This window comes from Caretta caretta, chromosome 6, assembly GCF_965140235.1.
Source record: "Caretta caretta isolate rCarCar2 chromosome 6, rCarCar1.hap1, whole genome shotgun sequence".
NCBI lineage: Eukaryota > Metazoa > Chordata > Testudines > Cheloniidae > Caretta > Caretta caretta.
Window position 1 is genome coordinate 66433562 of NC_134211.1, and position 16630 is coordinate 66450191.

General features: G+C 45.4%; 1 protein-coding gene and 1 long non-coding RNA gene across 4 annotated transcripts in view; one reads left to right on the forward strand and one right to left on the reverse strand.

Moving 5' to 3' along the window:
- Nucleotides 1-3607: 3607 nt before the first annotated feature.
- LOC142072538 (uncharacterized) lies at nt 3608-6174 on the reverse strand. The gene is made up of 2 exons (XR_012668959.1): nt 5730-6174; nt 3608-3756 (listed from the first exon to the last, which is right to left on the reverse strand). It is a non-coding gene; the product is annotated as an uncharacterized LOC142072538 (long non-coding RNA).
- Nucleotides 6175-6406: 232 nt separating this feature from the next.
- The window catches only part of RBM25 (RNA binding motif protein 25), a 40494-nt gene continuing 30270 nt past the window's right edge, over nt 6407-16630 (forward strand). For 2 of the 3 annotated variants that reach the window (XM_048852644.2, XM_048852648.2), the window contains exons 1-2: nt 6407-6587; nt 14649-14769. In XM_048852644.2, the coding sequence (XP_048708601.1) occupies nt 14664-14769 (106 nt within the window). In that variant the 5' untranslated portion in view covers nt 6407-6587; nt 14649-14663. Of the gene's footprint in view, nt 6605-14648; nt 14770-16630 lie in introns of all 3 variants that reach the window. The other variant, XM_048852646.2, reaches the window with a different exon arrangement.

Sequence of the window (16630 nt, forward strand, 5' to 3'; positions counted from 1 at the left end):
GTTTGGAGTGGAAAAGTCGACCGTTCGCATCCCAACATGCTGGCAAGACCCATCAGCATATTCCTCAGCACTTCGGGATCCATTCCCACAGACCGAAAGGGAAGACAGAGCATGCAGTATAAAAATCATTGAAAGATGGCGCCAAATGTGGTCGGAAGCACAGGGATTGCTGGGATGCGAACCGATGCATCACTGGGTGTTGGGACAGGACCCAGAATGCCCCACACCCCTCCGCCCCCTTCCCACAAGCCACAGCGCCAGAATGGGAAAAGGTGCTCTGTGGGATAGCTGCCCATAATGCACTGCCCCCAATGCTGCTGCAAGTGTGGCCACGCCAGTACGCTTGCAGCTGACATTGTGAACACACTGCAGTGCTTTCTCTACTGCACTCTCTGAGGACTGGTTTAACTCACAGCACTCTACATCTGCAGGTGTAGCCATGCCCGTAGATAAATTGGAGAAAGTTCAGAGAAGAGCAACAAAAATGATTAAAGGTCTAGAAAACATGACCTATAAGGGAATATTGGATTTGTTTACTCTGGAGAAGAGAAGAGTGAGAGGAGAAATAAGAACAGTTCTCAAGTACATAAAAGGTTGTTACAAGGAGGAGGGAGAAAAATTGTTCTAATTTACCACTGAGATTAGAACAAGAAGCAATGGGCTTAAACTGCAGCAAGAATGGTTTAGGTTGGACATTAGAAAAAACTTCCTAGCTGTCAAGGAGTTAAGCACTGGAATAAATTGCCTATGGAGGTTGTGGAATCTCCACCATTGGAGATTTTTAAAAGCAGGTTAGACAAACATCCATCAGGGATGGTCTAGATAATACTTAATCCCGCCTTGAGAGCAAGAGACTGGACTAGCAGACCTCTCGAGATCCCTTCCAGTCCTATGATTCTGTCCTAATGACCATCTGAGGAGCACTGGATGCAGTTCTCTCTGAGCCTGCCAATGCTTCTCAGTACAGTGGCTGCTGAACAGTGAAGTGAATGTTCTCAATAATGAACTCTTCCCTCTTTCTTTGTGTTTGTGGGGAACAAGAAACTCTTGCTAAGTGGTTGGGCCTAGCTCTGTTGCTGAGTTTTGGCAATCTGGTAACATGCATGTTACTAAAGTAACTGATATATCTTATCCATCTTCATGGTACTGGGCCTCTTTAATGCATTCCACTTTTTTTTTTCTTAAAGCATTTTCAACTCAAGCATTTCAAAAGATTTTAGAAATCTGTATTAATTTAGCCAAGGATTGCCAGGTCGAAAAGGGACCCTGGCTGCTCTGGTCAGCACCGCCGACCAAGCCATTAAAAGTCTGGTCAGCGGTGCTGCAGGGCTAAGGCAGGCTAGTCCCTACCTGTCCTGGCACCGTGCTGCGCCCTGGAAGTGGCCAGCAGGTCCGGCTCCTAGGTCAGGGGGCCATTGGGCTCTGCACATTGCCTCTGCCCAAGCATTGGCTCCGCACTCCCATTGGTTGCTCCCCCCCGTGTAGGACCTGGACCTGCTGTACACTTCTGGGGCACAGCACAGAGCCAGGATAGGCAGGGAGCCTGCTTAGCCCCACTGTGCCACTGACCGGGAGCTGCCCAAGGTAAGCCCATGCCCCAACCCACTGCCCCAGCCCTGAGACTCCCCCAAACCTGGAGCCCCTCCTGCATCCCAAACCCTCATCCCCAGCCTCAGCCCAGAGCCCATAGCTCCTGCCTCAACCCACAGCCCCCTCCCACATTCCAAATCCCTCAGCCTCACCCCCCAACCTGGATCCCCCTCCTGCACCCCAAACCCCTCATGCCCAACCCCACCCCAGAGCCCGCACCCCCAGCTGGAGCCCTCACGCCCTTCCGCACCCCAACTCCCTGCCCCGTCCCGGAGTCCCCTCTCGCACTCTGAACCCCTCATTTCTGACTCCACCCTGGAGCCCACACCCCCAGTTAGAGCCCGCACCCTCACTCTCTTTCACACCCCAAACCCCTGCCCCAGCCCAGTGAAAGTGAGAGAGGGTGAGGGAGAGCAAGGCACCGAGGGAGGCGAAATGCAGTGAGCGAGGGGAAATGTAGTGAGCAAGGGGGAGGGCCACAGGGAAGGGGCACGACAGGGTGTTCGGTTTTGTGCGATTAGAAAGTTGGCAAACCTAGTTTAGCCTCAGCACCGTCATGAGGTAGGTAGGTAGTTATTCCTCCCACTTTTCATATGAGCAAACTGAGGTACAGATAGGGTAAGTGATTTGCCCAGTGTCCCACGGAGAGGCTCCTGGAGAGCTGGAAAATAGAATCCTGGTCCCCAAACTCCCAGTCCCTTGCCTTAACCACAGATCAATTTTTAATCCTTGGTTTGCATAGAGAGATGGATTATCTTACCTTTGCACTTCTTGTAGTGAACTTTAGTCACAATTGGAAAGAGACGTACTCTCCATCTTCAAAGTGGTGTTCACAAACACTTTCAGCATCCATGTCCGTGAAAAGCCTACTCTCTCTCAAATGCAGTTAAGAAGTGCTCTGCTAATTGGCCTCCCTGGTTTGATTATACACAAACATCATCCAGATGATACTGAATTACATAAATGGGTTGGCTTCAGTGATGTCTAACTCACCTATGAGATCATCTGCATGATAACCAGAACTGTGTCAGGAGTCCATGTTGCAACACATGAGACCTTAACAGTGTTCTTGAATCACGCTAAAGCCTTGGATGTGTCCAAGACTTTAGTACAATTCAGGGATGTTTTGGAAGCACACAAGGTCACATCTATGCTACAAATAAGGAAATGTGCTTTAACTGTAAACAGTTAATGATTGTTGTAAATAATTATTTATTTATAATGTGTGTGAGAGAGTGCAATCTACCCTTTGATGGCTGCAGCTTAGAAAGAACATAAGGATTCACTTATATTTCACCACCAAAACAAAGACTTTCCCTTTAATTCAAGGATTTTAGAGCTAAGGACTTGAGTTCTAGTGCTGACTTTATATTTGGAAAATGTTACATTGCATATTTCAGAAACCACTTTAACTCTGCACTCTGTATAGCTGCCCACCATGTATATAACAGATACTAGTATATGTATAACAACCACAATTTCAAAAATGGAATTAAAAATTCAATACATTCTGCAGATAAGTTAACTCTCTTTTCTTTTCTTTTCTTTTGTAACTAAGTAATGTACTAGGCTGTGTTGAGCAAAGTATTCTGGGGCCCACAGCAAGTAAACATAAAGTGGATTGGGATAAACCGAATATGTGATTGGCATCTGGAAAGTGGGGTCTCTGACTAGCCAACATATTTGGCTAGGTTTGAGAAAGATAATTTTTATAATATTGGAATAATGGGTGAGCAGGTGGATGTGGGAAGGAAGTGTTGTTGCTGATCTCTATACTTGGACAATTTACATGATTTCTTGATTGGAGAGACTAGTTGGGAAGGGGGAGGGTGGAGTCTGGTGTCTAAATATTTAGGGTAAAGTAAAGTGCAATAGGCAGATGTCTATACCTAATAATGAATAGGTGAACTGGTGTCTGTGTGAGTCAAAGTACCAAAATACCATGGATTTCTTAATAAGGTTCAAAATGGGGAAAAATTACAATTGTCTTGTGAATTATTAGGATCTCTGGAAGTGGTACTGTGAATTTTGATTTTAATTTTTTTTTCAGAAAGACTATAGTCTCAAAAGGAGTAAGCAACAAGCTGTGATGTGAGAACAGGAGATGGGAGCCAGGAATTTTACGTTTCTCAATCCTGCCTCTCTTTCTTCTTCAGCTTTCCCCATCTGTAAAATGAAGATTTGTCTGCCTCTCAGGTCTACCGCATGGATAAATTAATGTTCATAAAACATTTTCATGACTAATAGTGCTAGATACTGCAATTGTTTTACATTTATATTTATTAGTAAGGCTGCAAGTCTGTCACAGAGGTCACGGATTCCGTGACTTTCCGGTACCTCTGAGACTTCTGCAGCAGCCAGTGCATCTGGCCTGGGGCCAGCCACACTGTTCGCTGCTGGGACAGTCTCGGTTCATTGCAGCGCCCATCCAGCACCAGCGGGGATCCCGGGCCACACACTGACACTTGCTCCCCCCAGCAGCAGTGGGGGTACCAGGTCGTAGGCCACTGCCCCCTGCATCAACGCGGGTCTTGGGCTGTCCACTGCTGCCCCGCCCCAAACACCTGTGGTGCCCCCGGCCATCTCCCCCCCAGAGCATCTGTGCCACCCCTGGGCCACCCTCTGCCCCAGAGCACCCAAGATTTAGTCAAGGGTATATAGTACAAGTCATGGATAAGTCATTGACCGTGAATTTTTGTTTACTGCCCGTGACCTGTCCATGACTTTTACTAAAAATACCTGTGACTAAAACATAGCCTTATTTATTAGTTATGGGGAAGTATAAATTGTAGCTACTGTATGGAGAAATAACTGTAGCTAATCTATGTATTATCCTATTTAAGTTAACAGCCTATAATAAAGAAATGTTACTTCTAGAAGAGTCAGGTATTCATAAAACAGTGTACTACTGCCAAAATTGGTCATCCTTGTACATATGCAAATCTGTCATTCTCTTTGCTAATAATTTATAGAAATCTAATGGCAACAGCTTAAAGGGAAATGGTGTGCTAGACTGATGTTTTCACTGGCCTGCTGGTTGCTCAGGAGTATGTGTGAAACAAGTTAGTGGACTCAGTTTGGTCCCTCATTGCTGAATGTTCCAACCCGCTGCCACAATTGACAATTTTGTTAGCAGAAGTCAAGGAGTAAATGTGCTATCGCAACTGAAATATTGTCTCAGCCTCTACAAGGCAGGCCAACAAAAACTGGCAGGCTCTCTGTGAAGGCTATTGTTTATCTAGAACATCTGGCAAATTTCTCCAGCATTGTATTTGTAACAAAATATATTAAATAGATTTCTTCATAGGACAGTAACTTTACCCCACGCATTGCTCTCTTCATTACTTGTCTGTATTACAGGTATTGTCCCATACTCTCCTGAAAATTGTCTTGGAGCCTCCCTTCTCACTATTGCAACATTGAGTAAACTGACCACTACAAAGCAGCTGTACATTTGTAGTGTGAGCACCCTCTGCTCTCTTTGACTTGAGGCACTAAGCTGTTGTATATACAACACTTGCTGTGAACACTGCCCTCTTGACTTAAAGTGGGTGGGCTGGATTGGCCATAGAATCACAGAACTGGAAGGGACCTCGAGAGATCATCTAGTCCAGTCCCCTATACTGAAGGCAGGACTAAGTATTATCTAGACCATCCCGGACAGGTGTTTGTCCAACCTGCTCTTAAAAGTCCACAGTGATGGAGATTCCACAACCTCCCTAGACAATTTATTCCAGTGCTTAACCACTCTGACAGTTAGGAAGTTTTTCCTAATGTCCAACCTAAACCAAAGCTTTGAGTGAGGCTTGAACTCACAGCCCCAGGAGTACTCCCCCCACCCACCCACCCACCCCACACACTAACCAGTTGCACTACTGTAGGTATTTGTTAGAAAATGCCTCCTTGCCTTATTGGGATCCAGGAATCAAACCCGAGTCAACTCCTTAGAAAGCAGCTAGGCTCACTACTAAACCACCAATGCATCCATGTTTAGGCCCTGATCCTGCAAAGACTTATCTTTATGTACTGTGTCTATAATCCATGGAAAGCTTAAAAAAGAAATAGTGAGGTAGCTTATGCCTTTTCTGATATATGTGACATGAGCTGAATTATTGTGTAAAACAAAGTCTCAAACTTACGCTTACTGTGGCCCAGCTTTTAATGGTCTACACAAGACAATCTCTTTCCTCCCCTTCACGCTCACAGCGACTTCCTCTTTCCACTGGCAATTTCCTGGTATCTTCCTGGTAACCACAGTAATTGCCTAGAGGGGAGAGTAGTCTGGGGAAGGGGCAGCGTTCTGTATTTTTAAATGTCATTGAACGCGCTTTCGCTGCGGGCAAGGGAAGCCAGCGGCAGGCACCCAGGTCGCCCTGTGTGCCCCCACCAACAGTAGCTACTGTGAGTTACACCAGTGTGTCCTGGGCGGCTCATGGCCTTGAGGGCAATGGGGCGATGCCAGGGCTGAGGATGGGGTGCGGCTGCACTGAGCCGCGATGGCTCGGGGGGGGAGGGGGATGCCTACCCCGTGAAGCTTTTGTGTTAGGCTGGTGAGACGCCAGCAGCCTCGGCCACTTGACCTCAAGATGGCGACTCTAGTAAGGGTCAATCAAGTGGTTACCGCTCCTGGTTGCCCCCAGCAAAGATGGCGCCGTACACCCCTTTTCTCCCTACGCCCTTCTAGACATCACCACTCTATGGTAAGACGCGCTTTGTGTCTCTGTGCGTATAGCGCGGACTTTCTATCAGAACTCCTAGGCTGCCTCTATGATCGGGCGGCGCGGTGCAGGCCGGGACGCTGGCGGAAGGGGCGGCTCACGTGACACCCAGCGCAGCACGGCGGCGCGCCTGGTTCTGTGCGGTGTGTTCGCGGCCTAGAGGCCTCCAAGCCCGGCGGAGGCGGCGAGCGGGACAGGCCTTCCCCATCCCCGGCTGACGTGTGCGGGAGAGGCTGAGGCGGTGCCCCGGACGCGGCTCCTGCCCCTCAGGGAAGGAGGGTGAGTCCCGAGAGCAGGTGGGGAGAGAAGCCGCCATCGGCGCCCAGCCACCCGCCCGCGGAGGAGACGTAATCCCCGGCGGCGGGACGGGGAGAATTCCCCCCCCCCGCTCCCCCTCCTGGGAGAACCCGCCCCCTCCACCGAGGACTACGAGGGGGCTGCCTAGCGCCGGGGGTGGGGGCGAGTCGCGCCCTGGGGTGTATATTGGTGCATCCCCTCCCCCTCCCCCTCCTCCAGCAAGCGGAGAGTCTCTGCCCTATGAGCGGAGGAGGCGGGGACGTCCCTTCGCTGAGGGGTGGGGGCCACCTGCCATACTCTAGCTTGGAAACGCGGAGCGTAGCCATCCCCCCCATGGGGGGGGGGGGCACCTCTTCGTCCACACTGCCTAGCCCTGTGTAGGTCCAGTGGTGAGTGAGTGGTGGTAGTTACATGTGTCAGTGAAGGCGACTTAGCGCCTACTTTGGCCAAAACCCATGGTGTTTAAGAACATGCTAGCTGGCTGTGGATCCCACTAGGATTGAGCAAGACGAGCTATTTTGCTTTTAAACTGTATTCGTTTTTATCATGTCTACACTGGTAAAATGTATTGCAAGAGAACATTTTAACTAACATGATGTGAAATGTGATTTTTGAAATGTGAAATATGGACAAGGACAATTATATTCAAAAATATGTTAGTTGGTTGTGATTAACAAAACTTTCAACCTGATTCTAGGGAGTCAAGTGTTTTAAAAGTGTTGATAAGAATATTTTTAAACAACTCTCATTTCCCCAGATATGTCTACACAAGCTCTGAGAAAGAGATGGAAGCTTTCTCTGTTAGAGGGGAATAGTCTTCCCTTCATTTTAGTTAAAAATGAGGAGTCTCTAACAACTTCCTCCACACATGCATGCTCTCTGTCTTCATCACTTTGTGAGGTGAAGATAAGCTGGGGTGGGCAAACTATGGCCCATAGGCCGCATCTGGCCTGTCAGGGCTACGGATCTGGCCCGTGGGATTGCCAGCCCCGTGGCTGCGCCGGAAGCTGCTGGCACTGCGGCCCCTTGGGGAGAGGGGGCAGAGGGCTCAATGCGCTGCCCTTGCCTGCAGACACTGCCCCCTGCAGCTCCCATTGGTTGGGAACGGGGAATTGCAGCCAATGGGAACTTTGGGGGAGGTACCCACAGGTGAGGGTAGTGTGTGGAGCCTACTGCTCCCCCCTTCCCCTAGGGGTCGCAGGGACGTGGTGCAGAAGAGGAGCAGCGCAGGGCCAGGGCAGGTATGGAGCCTACCTTAGCCCTGCTGTACGCCGCTGCCACCCAGAGCCTGCACCCCCTGCCCTGAGCCCCCTGCCGCACCCCAACCCCCTGCCTTGAGCCCCCTCCTGCACTCCACACCTCATCCTGCACCCCTGCCCTGAGCCGCCAGTCCCCTGACCCAGCCTTACATTCATGGCCCTGCGTGCAATTTCCCCATCCCAGATGTGGCCCACCCCGAGATAAGCCCCCACCACTAGTGTAGTGCAGTGCAATAAGTGTGGAAGTTTAGGTTCTAGGCCCAGTCAGGCCTTGAGAGAGAGAAGCCCAAATCATAGTCTTTTGCACTTTTTATGGGGGCCAGACACCCCCGCAGTAGTTGCTTTGCAAACAGTTTTCTGGTTCTTCATGCTCCTCTCTAAAGATTTCCTGAGAAAGGAGGCTCATTGGATGCCATAGCCCTGGCCACACAGAGGAGATCTAATCATGTTGCTGAGGAATCCTCTTCCCATTCTCAGGATTGAGGTGCAGGCAGCCCCCGCATTGACAGTGGAGCTTTGTGTGGGCACAAGAAGTTACAGAATCAGGGGCTAAATAGTAAAGTGTGTTGCAGTGAGAGGCAGGGCATGCAGGGAAGAGTAATGGGAAGAATAATGGCTGTCTGCTATTTTGGTTGAGTGTGCTGCCTCTTGGGCAGCCTTTGCATGCATAGAAGGTAAAAATCCACACCCCTGAATTATGCAGCTGTATTGAGCGAAATCCCAGTGTGCCAAGAATACAATAACAGAACCTCAGAATGATGGCAAACTGGAGTTTTAGCTGTTTTCTACTTCAAAATAGCTTAAAATTCTATAATGAGGATTGTATTGACCTAATTTAGACCCTGATTCTGCATACATTGAACTCAATGGCAATACTGACAGGAACAATTTTCTTATTCAGTTGTTTCCTCTTCCAGAGGTCATCCTGTTCTGAAATTTTTTGGATATTTTTCTTGCAAACCTGTGCGGTTAAGTGAAATGAAAAATGTACAAATTATTTGAGGACAACATATAAATGGGCATTTATTCATTCTTTGGTGTGGTACTACTTAGGAGGACTAGCCTTTGAAGACTCATGTACTGTCAGAATTGTCTAATGTTTTTCACCCTAGGAATTTTGCTTGTTTTAGAAAGTATTTAAGACACTGATGTGGTGAAAATACTACACATTTTTAACAAAATACAAGGTAACATAGTATTCAAATCACCAGCAGAATATTTGTAACATCCTTTTAATTTGAGCAATTCTGATTATGTAATTGACAAGCCTACCCAGCATAATTCTGCAACCAGCTGTATATAAAATTAGACTTTCAATAAAGCATTCCACTCCAGACAAAAAAACACTACTAAAATAAGTATTGGAATATATCTGCATGTGCACCAGATTTTGCCTAAGACTTGAACAAACCAAGCTTAAATTTCTAATCTAGACAAAGCTGTTTTGGGGATTGGTTAACCAAACAGTAATAGAAGAATTTTCCAAAAGTGAATTGCACCAACAGCATTCCCTTATTTCAGAAACTGTTTTCTTGTTTGCCTCATGTTTTGGCAAAAATATCTCCTTACTGTAGACTAAATATACAGACTTTGAAATGCAAAAGGACAGTATTGGAGGAATTTTGGAGGTGAGGTAAAATCAGAGTTAAAATGGAAATAGTCAGAAGAGCCTTGACCGTAGCATCGCTACTATGATAACATAATATGTATCTTTACCTTCAAATATATATTTTAAAAAATTAAGCACTTATTCACACAGCTCGCAAGAGTTGAAGGTTCTGTAATTCCTGTGCTACAATTGATATTACTAACACCTTGTGTAGTGCATCCTCAGTTTAACAGTGTTGTAATTAACTGTTGCATGAGGAATACAGATTTCTGAATGCTGTTTTTTATAGGTTTTTAAAACAACCTTTTAGTTACCTTTGGAAAGGAAATTACACATTTTGCTCAACCAGGTTTTGAAAAGACCAACATTAAAACAAATGGAAAATTATTCTGGGGGCTAATGCTAATAGGGTCCAAAGTTATTGTCATCAAGATGTTACTTCTGCAAGGAGGCTTAGTTGCCAATTTAATAAAAAATTAAAGATGTCCTTGATTGTTTTAATTACATTACTGATTCTAGTAATGAGAAATTCGTGATCTACTTACAGCCCTGTCTGTTCACCCACCATTATTAAAAATATATTCGATATATTTAAAGTTTAGAAGTACTCTGAGTAATTGAAATTTTAGTTTCTTTAGCCACAGAATGTGAACATGGCATCAGCAGTGCAAGCTTTCCACGCTTTCTTGCTAATATGCCGGAAGTGTGATGCAGTGGAAGTGCTTCATAATGAGACAGTAGTACAGACTCCATGTTTTTTCAGTATTTGGAATGACATCACTTGTGATGGTGACTTGTGTGTTTTAGATACCTATTCTCCAGGTGTTTAATCACTGACACATTTTGTGTAGGCTCAGTTTCATTTAAAGTCCTACTATGTTAATGCATTAGTGAAAGCCATCTGTAACTTTGCGTAAGGTAATATAAAAACAAGAACTATAATATACACTTGTAAACTCTTCTCACTTGTGAAAATATATCTATATCATTTAAGTGATTACTTCACACATTTTCTTAACACTCTGGAGAAATCTGAAGTTTACCATATACCTATTGAGTGGACAGAGCTTGAAAAATTTATCAGATCTAGAAAGCTAACCCTACTAATTGTTGGCCAGTATGAAAGGGTAGCACCTGGTGAGAAGCTCTGTACCCCAGCTGCCAGGATGCCTACTAGGGTGTTCTCTCTAGACTGTGCTTGGATGCTCATACCTTTCTGTATTAGCCTTTGGTTTGTGGGTGACCAATAGGGTTGCCAATTGTCTAATCACACAAACCCTAAGGCCCCACCCCACTCACACCATCCCCCCCTCCCTCCATCGCTTGCTCTCCCCAACCCTCACTCACTCTCACTGGGCTGGGGTAGGCAGTTAGAGTGGGGGGTGGGATCTGGGCTGGGGCTGAGGGGTTTGAAGTGTGGGAGGGGGCTCTGGACTGAGCCTGGGGCAGGGTGTGGGGTGCAGGAAGGAGTGCAGGGTGCAAGCTCTGGGAGGGCGTTTCGGTGAAGGATCGGGCTCCAGGCTGGGGTAGGGGGTGGATGCAGGAGGGGGTATGGAGTGCAGGCTCTGGCCCGGAGGCGCTTACCTTGGGTGGCTCCCGGTTGGTGGTGCAGCCGGGCTAAGGCACACTCCCTGCCTGTCCTGGTCCTCTGCTACTCCCAGAAGTGGCTGGCATGTCTCTGCGTCCTCTGGGGGAAGCTGGGGGCTCTTCCTGTGCCCACAAGCACCACCCCCACAGCTCCCATTGGCTGCAGTTTCCTGCCAATGGGAGCTGCGGAGTTGGTGCTCGGGGCAGGGGCAGCGCGTGGAGAACTGCCCAGGAGCTGCAGGGATGTGCCAGCCACTTTTGGAAGCGGCGTGAAGCTAGGGCAGGCAGGGAGTCTGCTTTAGCCCCACTGCACCGCCAGACTTTCAGTGCCTAAAATCTCCCAGTTTGGCTTCAATAGCTTCCGGGAGATAGGGCGTAATTCCAGGAGACTCCCGGCGAAACCAGGAGGGTTGGCAACCCTGGCGATTAACTTGAACCACCAAGGCCCTTCTGACTGATGGAAGGGAGAAGGAGCACATGCCCTCTTCTCTCCCTTATCTATGAGTTTACTAATTGTCATAGGAGAAATCCTGCTAATCAATTCCTTCTTCTTTCTGGTTCCTGCCTCTCCCCCCCACCCCCAAAACAAACAAACAAACCCAAAACAACCTCCTGGCTTCTACAAGGTGTCTCTCCCCTACCTTCCCTTCACAGAGAATAGCTTCAATATCTGTATCTACTGCTGCTCTTCAGAGCTCTCCTTAATAGCCAGAGAATGAAACTGACATCTTTGTCAGTTTCACTCTTCCAAGAGAATTTTACACAGCAGCAGAAAAACATATCCTATTCCTTTTAACTTAATTTTGCTGTTGCATGTGAAAGCTATGGATAGCAGAGGTACTGAAGCTCTCTCTACTCACTCAGGACTATATCATTGAATTGATTCACATTAGTAAGATCTTTTCAAGGGCTAGAAACTTGTTCCTTTTTTAAACAAGTTTAAATTGGTGAATTTTTCAAGCTGTGTACATAGCAACACATTTTATTCACTGTAGGCCTAGACGTGAAAGGTTGTAAACCCTGTCTGTACTGTACCAACTCTTTTTTTTTATTCATCTTGAGGGCTAAAGGTTATTCCACTGAATGCTAGGTTTTGCTTTGATTTTGATCAAAAACAAACCTTAGCCTATATGGACATATGAGCCTCCAGCTCATTTGGAACAAGTCTGGGTCCAATTGTTCTTTCCTGCCATTCTTCCCCAAAACTGTCTTTATGTATCCACATTTGGAGGAGTCCCTTTGTTCAGATCTCTCCTTTCCTGGGACCCCGGGGAGTGATTGCTTGGCAGGGTGCATTTGACTTTTGGTTAGGAAAGTACACAACAGAAATACGGAGGTGGAGAAGGGAATCTCCTCGTTCTCCCACCCCAAAAGTTGTAGATGTTAGTATTTCAGCTACTTTAAACTGTCTTGTGTGTGGCAGTAGATTTTTGATTCTCAAAGCTTAATGGTGAAAGGGACAGCAAAAAGAGAGCCATAGAAAGGAGAGGCATGCTAAAAAATATTGAACAGTAGAAAAGTTTGTCTATTTTGTGTGATGTAAGTATAGCTTAGATCTCATAAATGTGAGAAGTCTTCTGTTTGCTACCTGGTTTACTCCTCCACCTCAGGCCTTGTATCAGATACATTTTACCTTTACTTTTGGTGGGAAGAGCTGGATGCCCTTGGGCCAGTTAAAGGGACATTGTCTCTACTTTAATCTTTTGTTAATTGGCTAACTTTAAAAAAAAAAAAAAAAAAAAAGCTAAACTTGCATATTGCTCCATTTTAAATAGTAGGAACTGAACTTTAAAAAATAGCTGCTTTTTCTGCTCCTACTTAGAGGTATATTTGATGTGAGCTCAGGAGTAACACCACCAAATATGCTTGGACTCACTGCCCCTGGTGTACATGCCTGCTTATTTCCATAGTTCTCCCAGACTCTGAAAATAATCTTGGTTCTGAATTCTAAAATCACATGTAACTCCTTCCTCTAGAGTCCGAGGTCTCTCTCTATCTGTTATCATGGTAGGATAGGTTTCAGAGTAACAGCCGTGTTAGTCTGTATTCGCAAAAAGAAAAGGAGTACTTGTGGCACCTTAGAGACTAACCAATTTATTTGAGCATGAGCTTTCGTGATGCATCTGATGAAGTGAGCTGTAGCTCACGAAAGCTCATGCTCAAATAAATTGGTTAGTCTCTAAGGTGCCACAAGTACTCCTTTTCTTCATGGTAGGATAGTGGTATTAGCTTTTAGTGCTGACATCACAGCACTACCATGTTTTCTGCTTGCTCCAATGTAGGGAAGGTATAGTACTCCTAGGCCCAGTGGCTCTCGTTTCTTGCTCCTCCCTGCTCCAGCACGAGTGGGGTATAGATAATGTTTTTGTTCCTCATCTATCTAGCTCTTGCACCATCCACATGCAGACCTATTTCCTGCTCATTCTGGCTCCTGCACTTGGGGTGCAACTTCCCTCCCCAAACGATCGCTCTCTAACCAGCTCTTGCTAAATGAAACCCATTTTTAAAACTGGACAAATAACACCTCCAGCAGGGATTGGAACCCTGTTGGTTCAGGGATAGTGGCTGAGTCTGGCATTCTGACTTAGTGGTACCCCATTTACTTAAGAATATAAGCTCACGGTAGGATATCTGCATGGTAATAGTTACCGATGCATTAATGTATGAGACTGTATGTGCATGTTATCTGCTTGAGTAAGGCTGATGAGCATATGGGTTTTTTTGGTTTGTTTTTTTAACACCAGTTTCGTCTGTAAAGACCAGATATTTGAATAACAAGCTAGATTACTTTTTAGATAGTTGTGAATATAATTGCTATGATGGTGCTGAAACTAAGAGTATATGCCTCCCTTCTGTTCTGGTAGGAGCTGTGTGCACTTTTCAAATTGTAAGTGGTCTCTTGTAAGTGTATATATAGATAGTGAGTGCATTTTAGAATGTTCTTTATTATGGATAGGTAGCATGCTGACTCTTCAGCTCATCAGCTACCAGCCAAGTTGAACCAACAAACATGGGAACTGGCAAGTTAAAAATAGACTGGAGAACCCTCTGCATGCTTATCAACTCTGTGTTTGAAGTTAGAAATTTTCCTTGTGTTTGTCCCATTAATAGATATTGCTTTTAGCTGATTCTGACCCTTGGTAACTTGATTCACAAACATCTAATACATTACTACTTCATCTGTGCAGGAGAGCTAGTTGGCGTATTGCAAAACTTTATTCTGAATTTATTTCTGATTTTAGATATTGGAAAAGTATCTCCTGTGGGCATATTGTATTTTCTCTGAGCTCGTTATCTACGAACAGTTCTTTGTGAAATGTTTGGCATAAAGAATTAGCTTAATCTCTTGCATCAGTCCATCCTAAAAGGCAAGACTTTCATGTTTAATAATAGCACTATTAGAAAATAAGTCTTCCACTACTGCTTTGTTATTGCTTAATTGGGGAAAGGAAACATGAACTAAAGTTTGCATTTCAACAGGCAGTCCCTAGAAGGACGAAAATCAGAGTTACTATGGTGATTGTCAGTTCACTCCACTTTGAATAGATGTTTTGAGGCTATCTTTTTTTTCTCCCCCCCCCACCCCAGATTGCTGCTGCAAGAATGTCTTTTCCACCTCACTTGAATCGCCCTCCTATGGGAATCCCAACACTTCCACCTGGGATTCCACCTCCACAGTTTCCTGGTTTTCCTCCACCTGTACCTCCTGGTAAGTGATGTTAGCAAGTAGAACTACTACGGAACTAAGTAATTTTTCCTGTACTAAATTTTAAACGTTTTGTATTCACTCTTGCACTTACGCAATTGCATACATGTATTTTAAGGTTGAAGACCCTATTTATCCATAGAGATGTACAATATGAGTAAGCTTCCCGCTGGTATGCCCAATGTTTCTCTGAACAGAAATTAAAGCTTCTAGAGTGAGAATAGCTCAGTTTCTGTGTCTAATTATTCCTCATCCTCTCCATTGAGATTGGCTCCTAATGTCATTTGTTTGTGGTGATGGGTTTTATGACACCTACCTCTTTGGCAATGGACTGCAGCTTTCAACATTTTTCAAATAGGCTACTGTAACAGCCTTTGGGGATGGTAACCCAAACACCATGGAAGGCACTTGGATACCCTGGGAATGTGTGCTAGGAAAATATAGCAGCAACTTTTGGTAGTTGCTAGCCTGTTTTCAATTTGAACCCATAGGTGAAGGGCTACAGAGTCCATTAGCAGTCCCTTGGCCATGGTTTCATTTGCACACTGAGGACCCTTTCTTGTTTATGTTACAGTACAGGCAGTCCTCAAACTTACGACACAATTGGTTCCTGAAAATTGCGTTGTAAGTCGAAACGCCATAACTCAGAACCACAATACACTCCATTGCGGGACCAAGCGTCTTAAAGTCAAAACCAATTGTCGTAAATCAAATCAGGGTGTCAATTCAGAAATGTCATAAGTGCCGTTTGTTGTAAGTTAAACGTCGTAAAGTCGAGGACTGCCTGTAATACTAAGAGGCCCCAGTCAAGATGGGGCTCTTTTATGCTAAGCACTGTGTGAAGACATGGCTTATAGTTTAAGGAGTTTACAATCTAGTCCAATTTACAAATACAGGTTTTATTTTAATTCTTGTTATCAAATCTAAATATTTCCTATCAAGGTTGGCAACTTTTGGGACCATGAGATCCCCTAACATAGAAGAAGTTGTTGTTCTCTGTATTGAAGCTTGGGAGCCCTGAGTTTATTTCTGTCTCTAACTCTCTAAGCAAGCAAAATGTTCTGGAGGCATGGGGAGTGTTCTGAGATTTCATAAGGAACAAGGTGGATCCCTGGGATTGAAGATATTACTTGCTGCACATTTTGGGTTGGAATAACTTTCTAAGAACATATATAATTGCCTAAAATAAAACAGAACTCTGTGGACCATGTTTCTCCTCCAAGAGATACAACTTAGATATCCTGTTCTGTATTTTAACAGGATGTCAGCAGGCCATATGGATAACTATCCCAATACTGCTTCATATGGGAATGTGTGTGCCCTTTCTGGCATTTTTACATGGTGAAGACACACCTATTAGTACCTCATGATGCCTAATTTTTAGACCTGTTTTTTGTTGGGGGGGGGGGGGGAGGAGGAGGACTTGCTTTGACTGGACTCTCATAAGCACATTTAATGCAAAAAGCAAGTTAAAATCCTCTGCTAAACCTGTCTGTTGTAACATTAAAATTTCTCTCTCATTCCTTTCCTTCTGATTTTCTATTGTTGTTTCCTTATACATATTGTACTTCCCGGTCTCCCTTCTTCCATTTTTAAATCTCTCCCTCTGTTTCCATTCTACTCCCCTTCCAGTGTCTCTTCTTCCTCTGCTCCTAGTGCTTAATCATTGGGCTGTCATTCTAGTTTCTCTTATATTGATCGCTCATTCTTTCTTTGCATTCCCAGTGCACAGGCTAGCCTCTGTCTAGAGACAGAAGCTTTACTTTTTCAGGCTAACAGCACATTCTTCTTTCTGCACTGTAGCTGGGAGCAGGGAGTAGTTGGAGGCTAGTGGAGCAGGAGAGAAGGGTGAGAGCAGCTGTTG